We start from the raw sequence: 13,362 nt of genomic DNA, 5'->3' as shown, positions 1-13,362 counted from the left end.
CCCCCCCCCCCCTTCCCCACCACTCCATCGAGATTGCTTTAGAAAAGGTTCCTAGGGACCTTCTGGTGTGAAATTCAAAGGACTGTTTTCATTGTCTATCATTTGACATCTCTGTGGTGTTTAGGATGATTGGCTATTACTTCCCTGTTGAAGGGTTCTCCTCCTGTGGTTTCCTCCGCCGTTCCCTGCCAGCTCCCTGGGCCTCCCCTCTCAGTCTCCTTTGCAAGTCCCTCCTCCTCTCCGCATACATACCGTTTCCTAGAACTCATCCTGTCCACCTTCTCATTCGATTCCTCTCCCTGGGGAACCTCATCTTCAGTGACAGCTCCTTCTACCTCCTCTAATGACTGATCCCTCCTCTCTAGCCCTACTCCAGGCCCCTCTCATGACCTCCAAATCTGCCTGACGAATGGCCATCTCTTGTTGCTGGCCCATAAGTGGAACCTCATTAAACATAACCAAAAATAATGTCATCTTCCCTCCAAACATTCTCCTTCTTTATTTCTTAGCTTGATGAATTATGAGAGCTAACTTGTCCAGCAGAAATCTGGGATTTATCCTGTCATCGAGTTCTGTTAATTTTTGCTTCTGACTATTTGGAAAATATTTCCCCTCCTTTTCATCCCTCAGACAATGTTTTGGTTTGGGACCTCAAATACTGGAGGAACCTCCTGACTGGCCTCCCCACCGCTCTTTGGGTCTTCTTCCAATCCATCTTCTGTCCTGTCCCACATACTACTTAACATCCTTAAATGGCTTCCCATTGCCTACAAGATAAAATTAACTGCTTCAGTACAGCAAACATAGTCTCTCACATTCTGGTCTCTGCCTTCCTCTCCCGCCCTATTCCTCCTCCTCTCTTCTCTCACACATACTCTGTACTCTGACCACAATAGACTCTTCATATCTTTGCTCATGCTGTTCCTTTGCTTAGAGTGGCTTCTTCAATGTCCTTTAGTGAAATCTAGTGAACTTATCTATAAGAACTTTTCTCTGATTTCCTTTTGCCTTGAAATAGAGAGTAACTCTTCTTCTTGGAGCTTTCTGAACAAATACAATAATTGTGATAGTAATTAGTACTATTCAACCACCTATGCTTCTGGTTCTTCCCCATCTTGGCTCATGGTAACATTGTATATCTTGGCCCCTCTGAAGTTAGGCGTGGCCATGTAATAGGCCTTGGCCAATAAAATATGAGTGGAAGTGGCCTGTGTCAGTTCTGGGTCTCTTGAGAGAACTTAGTTGCCAGTGTGAAAATTTCCACAACTCTTTTCTCTCTATTACAACTAGCAACCTGTCAGATGGTAATCTCACCCTGGACTGGACCCACAGCTGATCTCTGAAGAAAATGTACCATGAGCAAAAAAGCAACTCTTTGTTGATTTAAATCTGTGACATTTGGACTTGTTATTAAAACATAACCTACCTACCCCATTCTGACAGATGTGCCTGTGTAATTCTTACAAGTGGTTGGTTATTTAGGAACACTTCTGCTAGAAACAAATGCGTAGTTACAGAGAACAAACTGATGGTTTCCAGGTGGGAGGGACGTTGAAGGGCAGGGTGAAAAAGATGAAGGGATTTAGAAGTACAAATTGGCAGTTTTAAAATAGCCATCAAGATGTTAAGTACAGCATAGGGAATATAGTCAATAATATTATAATAACTGCAGATTATGTCAAGTGGGTACTAGACTAGTCACAGGGATGACTTTGTAAGTTATATACTCATAAATGCCTAACTACTATGCTGTACACCTGAAACCAATATAATATGGAATGTCTTCTGTCATTGAAAATAAATAAATAAAATTAAAAAGAAATAAATATAAAAGTTTATCCTCTAGTTGGGTAATAATTTAGGAACATTTTTGGAAACTGCTAAGTAATATATACATATGGGCAAAATAATTTAGTGCTCTAGAAGAAATAAAAAAGAAAAGAAAAACACTTCCGTTAGATTCTGAGTTGTTTGTGAACAAGTACCCTATCTCATTCCCTTCACATTCTCAGAGTCTAGAAAAATGCTTAGGCATGTAATGAGCACCCAGTAATCTTTTTGTTGTTGTTGGGGGGCATATATACTCTTTAACTTACAAAGAATTTGTGTCTTACATGCAAAGTCATGATGTTTTCAATATATCATTGGAGGGTAATAAGAATAAGATAAAAAAACTATTTGTTTTTACTAATTGCTAAGTATATTCCTTTATTGCTTGCCATTAATCCATGTTTTATTTGTTATCTCTATATGTATGGCTTTCATTTCAGTTGCCTTAAAATTTATTTTAGTTCTCTCTGCTGGGTTCTTCTGTTATATTTTACCCTGAAATTTTGTTCTCATTTTATATATTACTGATTCCACTTGAACAGTCATACCTTTTATCTTACAATTCTTAAAATAGGAACCAGTAAGGCCAACCTAAACCTATAATTAACAAAGAGTATTAGGTGGTTGGAATATCATGCACCACCAAAGCAAGAAGATTGGAGGAACTTGTGGGGAGGGAGACAAATAGCCAGATATTAACTGAAAAGCAACATGGCAGGTTGGAAAAAGCACAACTTTTGGAGTTAGGAGAGTTTGGAATTAATCTGGTTTTGCGATTTACTACTCATGTGGGCCTCTGTATGCCTTATCTGTAAATGTGGATGGTAATAGAAATAAATCATAAAGCTTTTGAGAGATATAAGTGAGATCATTTATGTGGAAGCTCTTTGTAAATTTTAATTGCCTAAATATTTTTTTACCATGATGAGAATGGCAGGGGAGTTGTATTCCCATTGAGAGGAGTGGGAGGTGTAAGAACACGGTGAGGGGAAAATGTCTGCATTTTCAAGTCTCAGGACCATCATTGAGGGTGGGTAGGAGTTACTTGGCCCACAGGTGGTCAGAGCACATATCTATACATTGGAACCAAAATACCCCCATGGAGGTCCATAGAGTACATGGAATTCAGGAGAACTTTCTATCTCATAGCTCAGATTTTTTTTTTCCTAAGTAGTTGGGTGACTATTGCTGCAAATAATCTAGGAGCTTTGGATTTGTAGTTAATTACCTATTTGATACCTGTCACACATTTTCCTCAGCATCTGATACATTGTTCTCACTCTTGTTTCTATTACCCTTGTGCAGTTCCTTGGACATTCTCTGTAATGGTTTGTCTCAAATAACATTTGGGCTGATGGCACACCTCTGAGAGGATCCCTGGTAGTCTCCTTGGAAGGAACAGAGCCCTTCCACAGGCAACAGGCATATGGAGGGCAGAACGTCAGCTTTACTTCTGATAATTAGCTGGAGATCATGGCTTACATCATCCTCCAAGTTCTGCTGACTTAGACAGCCTCCACTACCCGGTCACAGGCAGGGCTGGACCCTGAAGGCCTCCCCTCCAGGGCAGAGCAGCTCTTTTGCCCTGACCAGGTGGAGAGGAGGCTCCTGTCGCTGGTGGGAAGATGTGGAAAGAGGGGAAGCTGAGAGCCAAGTATGATCAATTTCTTATTGCAAACTCATTAATTAGAGCCCTCATTCCCTCTGGGGCCAGGTGAGTGTGGATAAAGTGTGAGACCCTTCACGGAACAGCTAAAGGAAGGAAAACCAAGGATCCCTACTTGAGTCTGACCAGGGAACCCCCTAACTGTGTGGAAATAGTGCTGAATCCTGCTTCTTCCCCCACCCCTCCCTCACCTTCCTTCTGTGGTTCCGCCTCATCCCTAACATTAAGGGGTCCTGACTGTTGACCGCACATGATTTAACCTGTCATGACATCATCTACCTCAGTAGCTCTGAACTTTGGCTGCACCTTAAAATCATCCAGGGATCTTCCAGACCTTTCCAGTGCTCAGGCCCCTCCTGCAGAAAGCCTGATTCAGTTGGTCTGGGATGGAGCCTTGACATCTGTAATTTGAAAGACTCCCTGGGTAATTCTAAAGCACAGCCAGGGTTACGGACCACTGGTCTAATGGTTTGGGTCTCATCAACCCTTTTCCCCTTCATCTGGCCAGATGTAAAATGCAGGTACTACCATCTGTGAAGCTCTCAGAATGATGGCAGCCTCTGATAATGATGTCAGCAATGGATCATCAAGTGCTTCCTAGATTAAAGCCATAATGGTAGCTTCAGAGGTCCTGTTTTCCTGCTCAACTGGTCCTTCTTCACATAAAGGCATGTAAAAAAAGTTGTATTTGGCCCCTTGGTGCTCAGCTATTCATTTTCTTGAAAGGGAATAAGAGGGAAGATTTCTTTCTTCTTACAGAAATGCTCTTGATCTGACTTTTCCCTCAGCCCATCTGCAGCCAGTCATTATGAAAATCCAGTAAAAGACATTCCCTGACATAAGCTCAGTGCATTCATCTCCTTTAATATCGCCATAATCTCACACCCAGGTATTGAGCCAGACTTCTAATGGCTGTATGGTCAGGGAGAATGAAATCCATGACCCCAGCACTTAAAAGGAGGAGACTTGATGGTATGATAGAACCATTTAAAATAAAATTTTCTCACTACCTCGCCTGAATTTTTTCTCAGCTGAAGTGTTTCTACCCGACTCAAGCCTGTTTGGAGGCAGCCCCATCAATGAGTCTTAATCACCCACAGTGGCTTAGGGATGACAGCTGCTTTGGCACATATGTGTCTCTGATAACAGAGTCCATTTAACTGCTCCTAATCCACAGGGTATGATTATGTTGGGGTAATAACTCCCGAGAATGGCTTTGCCATAGTTATAACATGCTGGGAGTGAGCGAAATATGAATCCTACATAAATTAGTCTGCCAGGTACAGTTTGCTATTAGTCAGTTCTATCATACCTGTAATAAAGCTGTATCGTACCACAACCATGTTTAGCAGCATGACTAGATGAATGGCAAATTTGTCATTGTTTAATGTAAATTAGTTTTGTTTCTAAAAATGTGCCTTTAACTTTATAAAATCCTTGATATAGTTGAGAGATAAAAATGAGCTGCTATTCTTCCTTTTTAAAAAAAAAATCAGATTTTAATTTATGCTCAAATTCTTCACTGGCTCTTAATAAAATTTTTTGGGAAAAGTTTGACAGTGAATCAAATGATAAATACCTGCTCTTCTTTTTGTCCCTGCCCCTGTGTTGAAACTTTTCATGTCACCCCTGGAAAGAGCCTGTCATTTTGGTAACTGCTGTGGTGAAATAATTGTTGTAGTCAAAGCAACTGACTTCAAAGATTGTACCATGAAGATTTTCATTGACAGTGATCTTCAGTCAGCTAACCACATATGCAATCAGGTATCTCTGTCTTTAAAATAGTCAGTATCATGATAATATGATTAAGAAACCAAAAGATTAACAGTAAGCGTGTGACCTGCTCAACCTAGATTATTAAACAGGCTTGGCTTGACTATTTTCACTGAAATATGAACACAAGAGACAATGAATGATTGTCAAGTCTTAAAGCCAAACAGCATCACATAGATATATGAAAACTAGCTCTGGTGAAGTGCCAACATCATTTTTTAAATAGAGGGTGAAACTGAAGGCTACTCTTACGTTTTTCTTCATCTTTTTGTATCCCTTTTGCATATTGTAAGGAGACAGAATGTGGCAGAGAATAAGCTTGATCTGTCATATGCCTCTGAATTTCAGTCCCAGGTCTGCTCCTACTAGCTCTATGACTTTGGGAAATTTTTCGGGATCTCTCTGAGTTTCCAATTTCTATATTGGTTCAAGAGGAAGAGTATCCTAACACCTCTGTGTAAGGGTTGGAGATATTATATGCAAAATAACTGGCACTTATAAGGCACGCAATAACTGGGCAGCTGAAATAAATATTTTTTCTTCTGGGTTGTTGAACGTCCCTGGAGAAGACAAGTCACCCTCAGAGATTAGAAGAGAAAACAGAGCAGCAAATTGTAAGAACAATTTTGGAGTCGTTCTCCAAAAGGTAAAGCTGCCAGAGCAGGGGTTAGTGCCAGAAGTTCCACTTAGGACCTCCAGGCAGCTTCAGGAGCAACTCTGTCAGCCTCCACTTCCTGTCTCAGGGAAGCCCAGTTCAGCCACTCTAGTGGCTGTCAGGGTGGAGGGCAATTTAAGCATCCAGCCACTCTGCCTCTGGATGGGTAAATTCAACCATTTACATTTAGAGTGATATGTAAGGACTTGCTACTGCCATTTTAATCATTTGCCTTCTGGATGTTTTGAAGTGGAGGATAATTTAAAAGGAAGAAAGATAGGTGTGTGTGTGTGTGTGTGTGTATGTGTGTGTGTGTGTGTCTGTATGTGTACACAGGTGCAAAATTATAATTCTCAAGGCTGATTCTGTGGAATATTTTTTTTTCTGGTAGGGATATTGGAGGTAGTTTTTAGGAAGGAGGGAGAAATAAAGGTTCTTTTCCTTTATTTCGAAAGGAGAATCAGAAGTTCCTTTCCTCAAAAGCATTTTCCCCATATTTCTCACCAATTCAAGGATAATTTCTACTTAAGTACTTCCTTTGGGGAAAGAATACCTTTGAAGTGTCAAACATACTGGTCATTCCTAAATTCTCACCACTATGTTTAAGAAATCAGATTCTGGAAAGAGGAATTTTTTTAGTGAGGATGGGTGAGGCGTTTCTTGGAAAAATGGAGAAAGAGAAAAGTTGGAAGAAGTAGAAGTTCAGCTTGTCTTTTGATCTTCCTTTTTTTTTTTTTTTTTTTTTTTCTTAGTAATACCTTCTATAATGAGTGTTTATGGCTGCTTCTGTTCTTGGAACCCATTAACCCATCTCCCTAGATTTCCAAAGCACCTCATTTATTTTCTACCTCTTTAACCTGCAATTTTCTACACAAAAAATGAAAGGTTATGACAGACAGGAAGAAAAGAAGCATTCACTTTGATAATGAAATTTCATGTAGGCCCTGACAAATGGTAGATATTTCAGAATACTTTAAGAATCACAAGCTTTGAGGCAACCAAAACTCACCATTTCTGATGATGGGCTGAAATCAGTCAGCAGAGGCTTTATAAGACTGAGACTAGATAGGTCACACAGTTTTAAAGCTGGAAGGACTTTTCCTAGAACAGCCAGACCCTCAGATCAGAGAGTTTGAACTGGAAGAGGTGTTGGAAATCACCTAGTTTTACTTCCCATTTTACAGATACAAGAGCTGAAAACCAATGAAGTGATGTGATTTGCTCAAGGTCTAAATCCCCTAGTGAGTGGCAGACACCCGCCTCAGTCCTCCGCTGCTTAATCTCACTAATAGGGACAGTTTACCAAACATTTACTAAGTATCTCTTTGGGACGTGAACTCAGCTAGATCTGGTTGGAGAGAGTGCTCAGGATCTCCTTGCAAAGAAATACGTATTGTCAAATACTTGTAATACAAGGTGATTTGAAATAATAGAGCGAACATCAAAGTCTGGGAATGACAGAGGAAAAAAAATTATTTGACTGAGAGAAACTGAGAAATTTTCCTTCACACTGGTGCTTCTTGAACATTTCTCTTGTCTCTCCCACTAATAACTTTTTTCCAGAGATTTCCAAAACAAAATCTCTATTTGCCGAACTGTTTTAAAGGGTGAGACCAGGCAATGGGACGCCCTCCCCCCCTGGGACACCCTCCCCCCCCTCCCCGCCCCCCGCAGCAACACGGCAGGAGGGCGCATGCGTGCTAGGTGAAATGGTGCAAGCGGCTTCCTTGCCCCATCCCTCCCACCAGTAGTCTTCCCAGGTGAGCTGCACAGGTTTCCCTTCCACCCCCATCATGCCTGCTTCCACACCGGCCACACACTAAGAAAGGAGAAGAGACAGGCACTGTTAGCAGAAGAGGGTTGACCAGAGGCCTTTCCAGCTCTGCTATGACTTTGCGGGATGACAGGAGAGGTGCAGGTGTGCAGGATGGTGACCAGTAGATCACCTGGGGCAGGTAGGGTTAGCAGGAGACAGGAGTCTCACTTGCAGAAGATCGTGGAGACAAGAGTGTCAGAGGTCACAGAGATCTCGAATCCCAACTCATCTACCCCCAAATCTGTTTGAGAAGCCACCTGCTTGCTCACAAAAGTAGTTTCAACAGCCCCTCTGCAATCTGGATCACATGCTTTATTTGGTAAACAGACTCTGCTTTTCTAAAATATGAAATAAGCTAAATCTCTGTTAAGCTTTTTACTAATTTTCAATCATAAGGTCCAAATTAAAATGCTTTTTAAAGTAAGACTAAAGTTGCAAGCTGTGATACATGATTGGTTCATTTTTATTTTTCACATTTCAAAAAAAAAAAGATTCCATATGTTTTTATCAGTTCATTGAATGTCTTGGCAATGAATAGATCAGCATATCTAGGAATGACTGATACCATTGATTCTTGGGTATCATATTTTGATGATGCTCTGCAGTGTTTCAAACCACCACAACAGAAACCTGCCCCCACACACACACACTGAGTGCAAAACTAGCAGTTTTTGTCTTTATGGCACATTTAGAGTTTAAACATCATCATTAAAATTTTACAGGTGACATATCAGGAAAAATTAAGCCCACCAGTTATGTTGCCTTGCAAGGAAAACAGCTCTTCATTATAATGAATGAAATTGTGTGCTTGGTATGAATGCCAGTGACCTCTAGAAAATGAACCACTGACCCATAAATGGATGAGAACCAGCCAGAGTAAACGAGGCAGAAGTTTTCCCAGCATAATGGTGCATGCTGGCAGGGAAGATTCTTGTTATAATTAAAAGAGATAGAGTAGTCAATAGGGAACATTCAATAGGAACAAAAATGACAACATCACCTAACTATTTTTCTGATCCATTCTTCGTCCTCATGTTACACTACATATCTATGGGTTTTAAAAGTGACACCTACATTGCACATAAAAATAAGACACATAAGCTTGTATAGATAACCAAGCAAAAATTCATTTAGAATATGGACGCTTTATTCAGAGTCAATCTCCATCTAAATTGGCACTGTCCAGTCTGATAACTATTAGCCACATTGAAATGACTTGAAATGTGGTTAGTCTGAACTGAGACAAGCTGTAGCTACAAAATACACAGCAGAGTTCAAAGACTTAGCAGCCCCCCCCAAAGAATGTAAAATATCTCAATACTTTTTATAAATATAAATATATATATAAATATATTTATATATAGTTAAAATAACAGTATTCTGGATATCTTGGGTTAAAGGAAATATGCCATTAAAATCAATTTCACTTATTTCTTTTTACTTTTCTTTCTAATATGGCTACTAAGACATTTAAAATTACATATGTGCCTTGTGTTTATGGCTACGTTATAGTTCTGTGAGCCAATGCTGATATAAATGAAAAGTTTGGTAAGTGAGGCAGCATTTAGCAATCCAGCAGAATTGAAATATAAATTCATATTAACTGAAGACAACGTGACAACATGGAGAAAAACGGCCACGACGTGACTGATACTTCAATGAGTTACCTTTTGCATTCCTTTTATACTGGAAAGCTTCTGCAAATCCAAACGTTTGCATAATAACTTTCTAAAGGGACAATAAAAAATAGGGAAGTTCTGGGAAATAAGTTGAACTCTAATTATAAATTGGACTCTGGAAGAAACAGAAAAGAATCATCCACTCAGAGCTTTTTGGAGGCTTTGGATTTTGCTTGAAGGGAGCCATTATTGAGAAGACAGGGTTAGGCCATCCCTTATGAGTGAAGTTTATCTCCATTTCACTGTAGAAAATGCAAAGGCTCCAGCTGATTCACTGTATGCTCCCTGCTTTTGTCTAAATTCATTTGTGCGAAGCTTTACTCATGCTTTAGATGCCAGTGACTTATGGCTAAATCCTTTCATTCATCTTTTTTATTTTTTAATACAGTTGCAAATCATGTGATATTCTGCTTTGTTCTCCACCCACTCCCATACCCTCGCCCCAGCGAAAGCTAAGCAACTCTAATAGCTGCATTACCTTAATAAACTAAAACCATTCAGCAAAAAAGAGTTGGTATCCACTTCATCAAATCTAGTGGATGATAATTTCTTGAAAAGCTAAAGACTAATTCTTGGTGAATTTCTGGCATCCTCTGAAAAATCATAACACTTATGAACTTATTATGTGAGTTGAAAGTTTGGTGTCCAATGACTGCTAAGAAGATATAAGGAATGTTGCAGAAATATAAATAGGCCAGCATTGAAATTTAATTAGACATTGCTTATGTTAATAATAAATTCAATTAATTTAGCCTTCTACCTATGCTAGAGAAAAAAATACCCAGGCAAAATAATAATTCATTTTAAATGCCTCAATTGGTAACCTCCTTTCCTGAAGAGTGATTTATGCACTAATTTACTGGCTGTGTCTTCGTAAGATTGTTCCAAACCAGCCCTTTTGAAATAATAATAATAATTTCTGAATGTGTGTTGTGAGAGATATAACAAATGACTGCTTATTAATTTTCATTTAATGAGTTGCCTATTCACATGGTAATTTTTAAAAAATTCTTCCCTTAAGATAAACAGGTTATAAATACTGCATATAACACTTCATTTCACAAAAATCGCAACAGGAAAACTGTCTCACATTCTCTACCTGATTTGCAGGTCAATGAGTTGCAAATTTTCTGTACTAAATAGGCAACTATTTCTTTCCCAGTTAGCACAACTGATGGTTTTCACTTGCTATAGCTAAGTGATTCCAAATTGGTTTGAAACAAGAAAGAATACTTCTCATCTGGAAAGGTCCTAGTGAGGAAAAGAGGGAAGCAGAGCTGAAACAAAGTCACGAGCAAGGTGGAAAAGCAGCGAGGGCTGGTTATGGAGCCCACAACGGTGACCATTTTTTAAAAACCAAAGGAAAACCATGTCTTACAGCTTTCCTATTTCTCTAAGTCCCTCCCTTTTTAAAAAGACCCCCTAATTTCTTACACAAATGTTAATATTTAAGAAGAATTTTAATTGCTCATCTTTTCAAGAAGTTTGTACCAACTCGTTAACTATATGCTGTCATAATATTAATAGCAAGGATGAAATAATTAATAATATAAACACAAAATCATAAAAATTAGGAAGAAGAGATTGCTCAGAAGAGTCAGAGGTATTTCAAATGGTTCACAGCTATTTTAAAAATCCTGCATTAGACAGGGCAAGACTCTTAAAAATAATTCCATGCAACAAGTGTGCCTCAAGTATTAGGTAATTGCAATGCGGCTGTTACTTACATGAGAACTGAAAGGGCCTTGCCCCTAATCCACACTGCCTCACGCCCTCTCCATGGAAAAGCCCGTACTGCATCTCACCCATGAACTTATCCAGCTCCTGGCCTGAGGCATTGACGAGCAGAGCCGCCGTTTTGCAGAAGAAAGTGGCCTTGATCCACAAGGGTGTCCCCAGGGCTGTCACCACTCCGAGGGCACACACGAAGCTTAACAACCCGGCCGTGCAAAAAATGACTTTCTTCTGTTGGTTTGGCATGATGAGAAATGGCTTTTGTGAGGGTGATGTTCAAAAACAAGACCTGTGGGAGTGTCGAGAAGCGACTGCCCCTTGACTGCATTTATTATAGACGCCAAATGGACAGATCCCAGCTGAAAAGGCAAGTCCACCACTGACGGAGGTTCTGGCCAGGTTAGGTGTCAGTAGGATGTCGGGGAGAAAGCTTCTTCTGCTTCTATTTCTCTCTAATTTGAAATCTTTGGACTAACAATCTGTAAAATAAAACTCTTTCAAACTGCCTTGAGTATCTCCTCTTGTGTCACTTGGTAACAAAGGTCTAAGATAACAGATGGAGCCCTCTGTGTAACTTGATAAATGCCTCCCCTTTTCTCAGCCTTTTGTCTGATTGGATGCGTCGAAACTTTCAGAATCAGACTTGGCTCCTATGGTAAATTCTCAGCAACTTGAGAAGCTCATTTATTGATGTGTTTTTATTTTTGTGGGGTTTTTTGTTTTTTGGTTTTTTTTGGTGGAGGTAGAAAAAAATGTCTATTTATTGGTATTAACTGATTTTGAAAACTTTTAATTGTATCAGGACAAAATATGAGACTCAATTGGGTACTGCATGGATATGAAGTGCCTTAGATCGGGCACCAGGGCTTGTCTTTCTAACTTCGTTTCCCCTAGATCCATGCTTTAGAACCAATGTATCAATACAGAATTTGATTCAAATTTTTCCTGGTAAATGAAACTATGGAGATGCAGGTGCAAATATCTAGATTTCTAAATGTTTCCCTTTAAAACATGTGGCTACTTCCAAGGAAATGTGGTTCTGGGTTCAAGAGGTACCAGGATCTAGAAAGATGATAGAGGCGTTGTCATGGGAAGAAGGGACTGTGGTCAGATAGAAAGCTCTAAGAATTTGCCACAGTAAAGCAGGGTCCCAGACGAGGTAACAGGTTAGGGGGACAAGAGACAAGAGACAAAGTCATGAGCAAGATTAAGGAGCAAAGGGAGTTTGGTTAAATTGTCAAGATCTGAAAACGAAAGTTCAGAATTAGTGACAGCTTTTTCATTCTGCATTTCCAATGAGCTTCCTCCGTGTGTGTGTCTGTGTGTGTGTGTGTGTGTCTGTGTGTGTGTCTGTGTGTCTGTGTTTACTGAATATCTGTTGTACAACTATTGTACTAGGCTCTGACCTACAAAGAGTTCTTAACTTTTAGTAAGAACTGAGTATGTCTGGCACTTGCTAAGTATTTTACCCGAATTCTTATTTAATTCTCACAATTACCATATGAAGTAATGATGAAGATGATGATGGTGGTGGCGGTGAAGCGGGTGATGGTATCCCCATTTTAAAGACAAAGAAGCTGAGGCTCAGAGAGATCAAGCAACTTGCCCAAGAAAGCAGTAGGGGCTGAATTCAAACCCAGGTCTTCTAATTATGAAGTTTGTATGCTATTATATGCAGCCCTTGACCTTGAAGAGATGACAAGCTTTTCAGTTTGGGTTGGGTTGAACTGGGGGTAACAAGGACAGAGTAACCCACTATTCTTTTGATGTACCTTTCAGCGTGGCAGCTTAAAAGAAATGAATAAATGAAGATTTATTTCACACTGTTGTCAGCACAGATGAGTCTCTAGGTTGTGTGTACTTTGAGGGAACTTTAATGTACAGACTTGGACTTTCTGGCACAACTATTCTCTCTTAGTAGTTGCCAGGGGCTGTCTTGTTAAAGGTAAACAGCTATGCATAGAACTGACAAGAATGCCAATGTCTCTTTAGGAGAGGAGGTGTGCAATATAAACCAAGGCCCCTGAAGAATGGGGTAGACACAAGATTCAAGAGGCACTCAAAATTAGGTTTACGATATGTCTTTTTGGTTCATATAACTTGACACACGCAATAAACAACTAATCACAGGTTATTTGGGCTCCCCAGGAACTCTCCACTGGATTTAGAATAATTGCCATCAATGTCCATTAGCAAAACAAGGGGGCAC

General features: G+C 39.8%; 1 protein-coding gene across 1 annotated transcript in view; it reads right to left on the bottom strand.

The window, feature by feature from the left end:
• The window catches only part of CLRN1 (clarin 1), a 37,222-nt gene extending 25,697 nt beyond the window's left edge, over positions 1-11,525 (bottom strand). The window contains exon 1 of the mRNA XM_019661309.1: positions 11,147-11,525. Coding sequence (XP_019516854.1) covers positions 11,147-11,399 — 253 coding nt within the window. The 5' untranslated portion in view covers positions 11,400-11,525. The remainder of the gene's footprint in view (positions 1-11,146) is intronic.
• Positions 11,526-13,362: the final 1,837 nt, after the last annotated feature.

The sequence above is a fragment of the Hipposideros armiger genome, unplaced genomic scaffold (genome assembly GCF_001890085.2).
Source record: "Hipposideros armiger isolate ML-2016 unplaced genomic scaffold, ASM189008v1 scaffold_344, whole genome shotgun sequence".
NCBI lineage: Eukaryota > Metazoa > Chordata > Mammalia > Chiroptera > Hipposideridae > Hipposideros > Hipposideros armiger.
This window is presented reverse-complemented; position numbering and strand designations above follow the sequence as displayed.